At 37.9% G+C, this 10,623-nt stretch overlaps 1 protein-coding gene across 1 annotated transcript in view; it reads left to right on the top strand.

Annotated features, from left to right (window-relative positions):
• Positions 1 to 5,670, top strand: part of LRRC66 (leucine rich repeat containing 66) — a 7,624-nt gene extending 1,954 nt beyond the window's left edge. The window contains exons 2-4 of the mRNA XM_010006133.1: positions 939 to 1,108; positions 1,648 to 1,978; positions 2,990 to 5,670. Of these exons, the coding sequence (XP_010004435.1) occupies positions 939 to 1,108; positions 1,648 to 1,978; positions 2,990 to 5,670 (3,182 nt within the window). The remainder of the gene's footprint in view (positions 1 to 938; positions 1,109 to 1,647; positions 1,979 to 2,989) is intronic.
• The last annotated feature ends 4,953 nt before the right edge of the window (positions 5,671 to 10,623 follow it).

Genomic DNA, 10,623 nt, shown 5'->3' on the forward strand with positions numbered 1-10,623 from the left:
GCAGGAATGACCAATTCTCTCTACTTTTCACAAGAAACCAAAAGATCAATTACTCGGCAGACCGAAATAAGGGATTTCCAGTAAACCAGTGACACCAAGGGCAATATATATATTTATTTTTTTGTGTGGGAACTAGTAGCTTCTCAGCAATGCTGTATGATCAAAAACTATTTTAGTGACATTCAGGTGTGACAAACTCTGGTGATTCTGAGTGTTCAAGTGCTTGCCTTCCCACTGAAACTTGCAGTCCAGAGCTTTGCAGGCTGCCTTCAGAGATTCTATGAAAAATAAGGTATCTTCAGCATTGAAAAGGGCTACTTATGCCAGTCACATGCTGTTGTAGCTAGGATATGCTGAAAAATTACACTGTCATGCTTGATAGTTCACAGGCAGACAGGCAGAAGCAACTACATCTTTGTTTTCAGACAGATTTACATCCTATGAATATGATTCAAATAATTCCACATATGAAAAACTCCCATGAACTTACAGATGGCAACAAATAGGAGATACTATATCGCCTTTTGTGTCTCACATCTTTTATTTACAATTAACATATGTGGATTTTATCAGCTGAGCAAATTCCACCCTTTTCACACTCTTCCTTTTCTACTTCCAGTTCTCCAGAGAAGTGTGCTCAAAGTACAGAGACCACAGTTGGAATAATTTTGATAGCAAAAAGAAATGTTACTGCTTTCATGGAGATGTGAATTTTTAAAACATGCATTGATTGTGAATGTACTAACGTACCTGCTTTTGATGCTATGCAAATTTTAGAATGGGACAACCACTGAATAGGAAAGGCATGCTAACACAAAGCCTGCAGCCACTTGTTGCATTAGACTGGGATGGAAGGAATTCTGTTGCAAATAATATTAAAAAGCCACTTGGAGGAATTGGGAAAACAAGAACATGAAATCTAATTTTGTTCTTCCTAGGACTAGGCCTGCTGCAGTCCTTACACACTGTCCATTTCTCATCCAATGGTATACGACAGATTGATCTGAATGATTTTCAGAACTGTTCACAGCTGAAGGATATCAACTTGCAAAACAACAAGATAACTGAAATTCATCCAGAAGCCTTCAGGGATCTCAACAAATTACAGGTTGTAAAGCAACATTACAACTGTTTCCATGTTTTGTGTTAATCACCATTAAAGATATTATCAGCTATACGTGACCATGATTATATTGGTCTTTGATTATTGTATTAGTATACATTTATAAAAACTAAAGCAAATGGTGAAAATAATAATTCTTTTTATATGTTTTTCATATATATAGAAAACAGACACTGCTAAACATTCAAAATCCAACTACAAATTTGGCATTTATCTGTGGCAAAAATCAATCCAAAACTGGCTTAAACACACATATATCCTTTTCTACCCCCATCCCTTCTATGGCGAGAGCCCTGGGGCTTTCCATTCACACAGAGGTAGCCTACAATGGGAAAATTCTAAATATACCACAATTTGAACTTTTCATTTAAATTAAAAAGCTTAGAACAGTATTATTGAAATCCTAACCAGATGTATTCTTCCCATAACTGCACAAGTGCTTGAATACCAAAATACATGTTGATACTGCAATTAGGATTCTGTAGCAAGGCTTATCAAATTATGTCTGAATTTTTTCCAAATAGGTTGTGAATCTCCATGGAAATGCTCTAACAACCCCTTTACCACAGATATTTATCAGCCTGAACTTCTTTCAACTTGAAGTGGGCTTGTCAAATAATGCCTGGATATTTAACTGCAGACTAAATACTTTCAAACATTTACTTCATTTTCTTTTTGACTCCACGAGGCAAACATGGAGCATTTCATACAATCAATCTGCCAACAATTCACAGAAACCTCTCCTGTATCTTTCAAGTTTTAATTTAAACTGCAGCAACAGAGTTTTGCTCAGGACTGCTGTAATCCCAGCAGAGAAGACGTCAGTGCTAGAGTGTGACTTGGACAACACAAGAGGTATGTGAAGCAGGGACTCTATCCATACATTGCTAAAATTCAAATGCATGCAGAATGATCACAGAAATCTGGTTTTAAAATAGTTGAACAACAATTTCACATGCAAATTATTCCATTAGAAAGTAGTGTACTAGTAGTATAAGTAATATATTTGAAAGTCATGTTTCTCCAAAAATGTCTTAATCTCCTTCCTTACATTAAACTAGTAAGTGAACCAGATTTTACAGAAATCAACTTCAAATAGTAGTATATTGCAAATTTATCAGCTAATTTTGGTACGTAAACAAAGGACTAAATAGTGAGGTGGCACTTTTTGGGTATGTAGAAAACTGAGAAGGATGTAACAGTGTCTCTAGTGTTCAAGTTACAGCAAAAGAAAAGTAATGTTTATTTGCAAGGGAAAGGATTAGTATTACTTATAAAAAGTACAGCTAGTAGCACACGGTTCACTTAGGAAATTAATTCCGCATTTACAATTAATAAAGAGCACCTGCAGTACAAGTGACAAACTTCACAGAGCTAAGACTTCCCATGCAGAAGGAAAACTAAGACCAAGCTTAGAGCAGGTGGATTTGTCATGTGCCATATGGCAAAACAGTTCAATGGACTAATAGCACTTTCGGGTGGTAAGGCTTTCCGCTTGGAATGCTATATCCCCAAATGAAAATACGTAGGGTTTATCAGAAATACCATCTACTTTATGAACAAGGAAAGTCACAGCAACTCTGATGGAGTTCAAATCAACGCATTAGATTGCGGCGAAACTCAGCGGGAAATGCAAGCAGACCCAAAGGCACAGGTGTACATACAACCTTGAAACATTCCAGAAGCCAACAACCAGCCATAGCCTACACCATGGTGCCATGTAAAATGAGTATGGATGAATAAAAATGTCTCTTACAGGTAAAATTACTCAAGATAGGTGAGAATATGTCCTTAAAGTAATAACTTAACCCTGCAAACCAAGTATCCTACACTTTTAAGATAGATTTAACTTGTATTTTATTTCAGGTAATCAAGTCTCTTGGTGGACACCTAGGGGCAAAATTTCAAAAGGTAACAGTCTTCATCATATGACACTGGATAAAATGAATAATTTAGTGATACACAATGCCAAGAAAACTGCTGAAGGATTATACATGTGTATTTTTAATACAACAAAAAAGAAATATCTCATCTACAATATAGAGGTGAAAGAAAAGGTTTCGACAATTTTGGTTCGAAAAGCCCGGGACACTAATGCTGTTCTTAGACAAGGAAGAACAGAGCAAGACTTTGCACTGGCTGTCTGCCTCGCGGTGCTCATTACGTTTGCTTGTGCTTTTTGTCTGGGTGCTTTTGCTAGACCCTACCTTGAGAGCCTGTGGAGACTCATGTGCAGGAAGAAAAATTCAGGTTCAGAACATATTTACTCTAATCAAGCTTTTTCATACGAAACCTCGAGCAGAGAGTGCTCTGCAAGCAAACCAACACATATGCAGCATGATTTGTTCATTTCTGATGGGAATTCTACAAGAAACACATATGTTTTGCCTACAGAAACTTCTACTTTGTATGAAAATGTTATTGGTAACTGTGTACCTGCATCAAATACTGAAGAATACCAGAAACAAAGCAATAATGAGATCAATGTGGAGAAAACCCCAGCATTTTCAGATATCAAAACTAGTATCAGCAGTGATGAAGATGTAAACTTTACTGATAATGGACTACTTTCTGTAAGGGTAGATAATAAGAACAGCAACGAAGTAATGCCAAGAAAATTATCAAGTAATGACATTGCATTACAGAAAGGTTCAAAATTTACAAATAACGAAGACTCAGAGAAGAGCAGATTCCCTCCCATAGCCAAGAGACTGAATGCTGACTATTGCACAAATCGAACTGTCTCTTCATATTCAGATTTATCCTTCATGGGAGAAACTGGCTTTCCATTTTCCACAATACCAACACGTACAGTTGCAGAAGATTCTAGGAATAGCAAGGTCAGGAACAACTCTGGTCTGCTGCAGTCTGAAATCATAAAGGCTGCACCAGATTCTTCTGAAAGAAAAGGTGTAATTTCATATAACAAACCCATGAGCACTACAAAACTTATGCTTGGAAGGCAAAGCTGTGATGAACAACCTGGTTTAAATGGCAACATAAATATAACCAGTGATGTGAGAGATGTTATTTTACCCAGTAGCTGCAAGAGAAACACAAATATTGAGAATTTAAGTGTCTACCAAACAATAGAAAACTCTTCTCTTACAGAGTATGACTGTAAAACTGAACATACAAATGAAAGAGATACTTCAGCAGATATATTTGACGATAGTTCTTCAGATGAAGGGACTCCATTCACATTGAGTGACTGTAGTTCTTTAGCAGACTTTGAACTGGAAGAACCTGATGTTAGTGACAGCCTGCCAGTCTGTCAGTCACCACCAGAGGAAGTCGATACAAACAGTGGAACTGAGAAGTTCTCAACACCACCAGAGTCTCCAAACATTGCTACTGAGCTTCAGCATATTGGAAAAAATGAAGACAAGAAAAACACTATTAATTATGGGTCAGATACCAGCATGCCTGAAATAGTATCACCTTACATTGATAAATGTAGTGATCACATAAGTACATCAGATTCAGACACAGATAGTTCTTCAAGTCAAGAAGTTCCTCATACACTTGGTTATTTGACTAAAGAAGAGTCAACAGGACAAAACTCTATTTCTAGCTCCCTCCACAATCAAAGTACAGACTTCAGTAACATGCTACTTTCATTAAAAGATTCTCCCACATATGATACAGATAGAGAGAACACTCTTGAAGAGGCTAAATTGCAGCTTTATCAGTGGAACCACACTGAACCTCAGCATCCCCTCAACTTCAGTCCCACTGAACAAGAAGGAAACAGACCAGAGAGAATTACAGATGACCACATGGAAAGGAACTCTGAAAAGAACAATAGTGAAGGAGACATTACATTAAGAAGAAATACAAGTACATCTGAGGACAATGATTTTATTTTTGCTCCCATTGATACTGCTTTGAATGAAATTGTGAAGAAAACATTGCTACTGCGTTCCAGTGATGAATCATCTCTTCAGTCACTGCCTGAACAGACAGCTGAAAAACATTTTAGAGCTACTTCAGAGAAAGATGACTTGCTACCAGAGGGGAAGCAGGTGAATGCAATTAAGACTTGTGCAGATAAAATGCCAAGAGGTTTTAATGAGAAAAACTGTGATGGATACATGGAATTAGAGGACACCAGCAACTCTAGTCTGCCTGAAGAAACACAGTCTTGCAATCTCATGGCAGATTTGTTGCATCTTCACTCTTCTGAGAAAACACAATCAGTTTCCAACACAGATCATTTACAGCTGGATCAGAGTGACAAAGATGCATATTCCTTCTCAGTGCCACAAGGCTTCCATGAGAACACACCATACAGTTCATTCTTAGAAAAGACTACAGGAAATAAAATTTCCAAAAGCACCAATTCCAGAAAGATGGAAGATGACACTACTTGGACTGGACTAGAGAACCATTCCACCACAGCAGCCAGCCTCCAAAATTCAAGTGAAAAACTCAGTCAAAAGGGTCAGACCAATGTAGGACAGGGACAGTTTTTTGTTAAGAAGAAAAGAGCATTTGATGGATTTGCTCATGTTTTACAAAGCAGGAAAACAGACTTCAGTAGTTGAGACACAAAAGTATAATATTAGGCTCCCACGGTGTTTATATCATATAGTAACTGCAGAAAATTATTGCGTAGCTTTTAATAACTATTAAATACTATTGGTTGCTTTTGCTGCCCCTCACCCCAGGACACTGCCTGTAGCTTCAGAAACCCAAGTTATGGAACTAGACTTCACAATGAGATGTATAAAGCCTGGATCTATCAAATATAAAAACACAGTCATTCCAAAAGGTATTTCAGGCCAGAAGCCATGGACTTCTGTTTAGAAGGGTACTTGTATAAAAACAAAACAAAACAACAAAAAACCAAAAACACCAACAAAAAACCAAACAAACAAACACCAAGAATAGATTTTGTTAAAAACAACTCTGGGATATTCGAATGAGTAAACTATTCCGTAGTTGTAACAGCCAATAAAGCTTTTACTGAGTTATATTTACTTTAGCACCAAGATACTAATTTCCCTTAGAATTTGTCTCTGATGTGCACCGTTTTGTTTCTTTGTCTAAAATAAATGTAACACTGAAATTATCATTACATTAGTACTATTATTGTGTTTTCCTGTGGGACTCACTCTATACAGTGAATTAGTACAGTCTTCTACTTCCTGAACCAAACATGTAGACTCTGAATTCCCAGTTTTACAAAGATAGGTAAAGTCCAAGCACCATTCAATTACATTTTAAAAAATACTTTTTAACTTGGAAAGACAGAGTAATGAAACCATTCTCTCTCTACTAAGCTATAATTCCCTATAAAAAAGGGTCCTATATCCACTTCTTAATTTTACTGAGGGGAAAATCAAGAACAGCTCAAAACTGCTGTGTTAGAATATCAATAGCTTGATGTACAGTAACTTCTTCTAAGCCAAAATGTAACAAATTGTTAGGATTTAACACTGGGCTGGGAATGAAACAACTGACAGAAAATAAAATTTTCTCTGAATGTGGCCCAAGGCCTTGTTCACATACACAGTATTGCTGATGTAGTCCTTGAAGGAGAATGTCATCATGGGGGGGGAAACAGGCACAGGTTTCCAGAAAATGCAGGAGGCTGCCCAGCAACTCTGGGAAAACTCTTGTTACGAAGACAATTAAGTCACTAAAAACTCGAAAGAGAAGGAAGACATTTCAGTTCCACCAGATGAGAAGCAAGTCCAATGGCACAGTACATCTCTGAAGCTATCTTTAACAAGTAAGCCAGAAAAGAACAAAAAGATGCTGACAGAATCTCATAATTTTTGCTAGCTTTATGTACCTGGAACTTAAATAGAGAGTACTGCAAAAAACTTAAGAGGCAAGGAAAAGCGGTTGAAGGAAACCAGTACTGATATTATTTGACCTTTTGAAAAGTATTTTCTTAAACACCTTAAGTTTCTTTTAAATAATTGTTTTACACACCTAGCCTCACAATTCAAACTCCTATTGGTTAGCTGGAGGCAGGGGAGAGCTGGATGTTTCTGGCTGGTTTTATAAAAACTTATAACATAACTGAGAATAGATTATTTGGTAGTTTCAGGTTGGTGTTGCATGGATTTGATTTAGGTCACCATAGTATTTGCAAATAACTGCACTCAATAACATCTGTAATTCAATGACAAGCAATGAATTTGTTGTCATTCATACAGATCTTTTTGATTTCCAATTAGTTCTTGGACAATTTCTGTTCTTTTTGCTTCAGTACTCAGTGATATCTAAACTGGTTAACTAAGAAGATTCCTAAGAGCAGGTACTGGCTTCATTCCTTCAGTAGGAGTCCACTGAGGAACTAAGAATGAAATAAGCTTCTGAAGAAACTGATAATTTGTAATCATACTATTCAAAAGTTTAAGAGTCTGACTTTGTTGTTTTTCAAACATAGGAAAAAGTGTGACATATTAAACTGTCCAGAATTGTTCACGTGTTCCGAGTCGGTAAGAACTAACTGACAAAACACTTGAATCTGCAAAAATCGCAGCATTCCCAGAAATGTTAAAAATACAGTAACTCTAAAACACAGTACATTCCCCAATATAACTCATTCCTTGATTATATAAATGTCTGTAAATGTTACACCCTGTTCTACTGCTATTCTCTCCTAATCCCCACAGTGTCAATTCTCATGTAATGCCTTGGCTTCCATTGAATTTAAGGCTGCTGTTCTCAGCATTCTGCGACACAAAAAACAACTGCTTTTTTAGCAGCTGTCTAGAAGAACCAGGTAATTCTAGTGTGATTCCTCACAAAAACAGCTACATAGCCACTAGGAGCAGAAAACAAAACAGTACTCCCTCACCACTACTTTTCTTAGCACTTATAACTAGCTTCCTGTAAAGCTCATTATACACAGAAGTTACCTGTGGCTTAAACAACCTTATAAATGGAACACAAAAACTGCAGCCTTGCTCTTTATTGTATGAATGAATCTTCAAATACTGTGTTGACAGAGCTCTACTAGGCGTGTCACATTTGGCTGTACCAGCTAACAAGAAATCTTAACTACACAAGCAAGCCCATGTCATGGACTATGGGGAAAAAAATGTATTTGGTTCTACGGGTGTCTCATACAGAGCAATGTTTTGTCATTTGCTTCTGCTACAGTTCAGCAGTTCCAATATACATTGGAAAATTTTCTCATATTTTTTCTGACTGTAGGAATGCTGCAGTGGTGATGCAGACACTCCACTGCTTGTGAGAAGCTGCGAGTTTTCTAAGGCTCCCTTTATGCTGTCAAGTTACAGAAAAAGATTATCTGCTGTTCTCATTAGGGAAAATAAATTTGCTCCTTCCTCAAGGGATTTTTAATATGTGAAGTATTTCATTGTACTGTTAGTGTAATTTTGATGTTGTCTCCAAGTTACCTTAAGATTTCTGCCTAATATTGCACCTTTCCTTTGCTATTGAGCAAACCCAAACAATCAGCTGCTTCTCTTTCATATTAGTTCCTCACTTAATTAACAATTGCTCATAAAGTTAATACAAACATTTTCTATTTCCTGTGGCTTCCAAATAGTACTCTGCATATTCTGCTCCTCTCTATCCACTCTATTTCTCCATGCCCCTCTCAATACAATCTAAAGTCCCCCAAAGTCTACACAGTCCCCCGCTCGCTGACTCCAAGATTTTATCCACTCACTTTTCTTTACATTTTAGCTAATACTAATCCACACATCTTGTTCACACCAACACTTTAAAAGTTTAGCTGGTTTGGTAATTTAAAATTTTCTAGGTTATCTATACTAGTACAAAACCAGCTGCATGTATAGGGATATAACTGCATTATGCAGACAACACTTTTTTTTCCACCACACAGAAGCTAGTTGCAGAACCACATTACTGCAGCTGCTCTAGGGATGCTGAAATTTCTTTATTCATCAGGAACTTCAGGCAGCAAAACTCATGTTCAGACTTGTGTTACTGTCATAGCTGAAAGTGGGAAAATAGACCAAGTCACAAAATAGGCTCAATGAAAAAGACACTGGATGAATTTATAATGGAGCACGAGGAGGCAGCCAAGAGGATGTTGGCAATAGCCTGGTCACACCCTTCTTCCAGGGTGACAGTGTGCCAAGCTCCAGGGTTGACAGGACACAGTAACCCCCATACAGTGTATCAGTATAAGGAAAAACACTGAAGTCTAAAGAATAAACTGCGAAGTTCACATACAGTAATCGGAGGGAAACAAAGCTCTCATTTTCCAACACAAACATACGATACTTTGATCACTATCAAGTTGCTTGCTGTACATACAAAGTATTTCAGTTTCTCACAGGAGGGAAACTCCAGACCCTTCATCATCTTTGTGGCCCTGTGCTGGACTCTCTCAAATATGTCAGGGCGCTTCTGCTACTGGGAAGCCCAGAAGAGGACACTGCAGGTTTGGGCTCACCAGTGTTGAGAGAAGGGGAAGGATCACCTTCCCTGACCTACTGGCAATACTTCATCTAACAGCCCAGGACACCATTAGCTTTCTTTGTGACAAGCGCATATTGCTGGCTCAGTTTCAATACAGTGCTCATGAGAAACCCCAGTCTATTTTCTGCCAAGATGCTTTCCAGCTGTTTCCTTACCCCATCATATACTGGTGCACGGGGTTGTTCCTCCCCAGGTGCAGGATTCTGCACTTGTCCTGGTTGAAGCTCATGAGATTCCTGTCTGCCCATTTCTCCAGCCTGTTGAGATCCCTCTGGATGGCAGAAAGACCCCCTGGCATGAGAGTCAGTCCTCCAAGTTTGGCATTATCAGCAAACTTGCAAAGGCTACTTTCTGCCCCATCATCCAGGTCATTAATGAAGATGCTGAACAGGACCAGACCGAGCATTAACCCTGGGGTACACTGCTAGCCACTGACCTCCAACTAGACTTCGCACTGCTGACCAGCACCCTTCCGGGCCCTGCCATTCAGCCAGTTTTCAGTCTAGCTCACTGTCTACTCATCCAGCCCATCCAAAACAGCTTTTCGATGAGGACCTCATGGGCCAAAAAGCCTGTGTTGAGAAGAGCAGGTAATGATGATGCTTTTTGTAAAATTCTAAAAAATTCCTGCTTCAATTGACTCTGTCAAAACCTTTTGTATTAAAATACTGTTTTACACCCACACACCCCATCTGAAACATTTTTTTTACAACCAAGTTTAAAATACTGATTTTCCGATTAGAAATAAAAGATTACAAGATTCTACATACAAGTTCACTGCTACTAAATGATAAAGGTTACCAGCTGATCTGCTGCATATTCAGATGACATCTATAGAATTTCTGAAATAAGAACCACAGAAAAATCTTAAGTCAGTTGCTGAAACCAACACAAATACTGTTTATTTGTCAGATGCCATTTTACATCAACACCAGGAAAAGACCTAAAAATCAACCAGATGAATTCATGTTAGGTGGCATAACAGTATTTTCACCAGGTCATGAGTCACAGGAGTTTAGCACACCTTATTTATGTAATATCCAAATAACTAAGACAGGAAGTAT

Source organism: Chaetura pelagica, unplaced genomic scaffold, assembly GCF_000747805.2.
Source record: "Chaetura pelagica isolate M959 unplaced genomic scaffold, ChaPel_1.0 scaffold189, whole genome shotgun sequence".
Taxonomy (NCBI): domain Eukaryota; kingdom Metazoa; phylum Chordata; class Aves; order Apodiformes; family Apodidae; genus Chaetura; species Chaetura pelagica.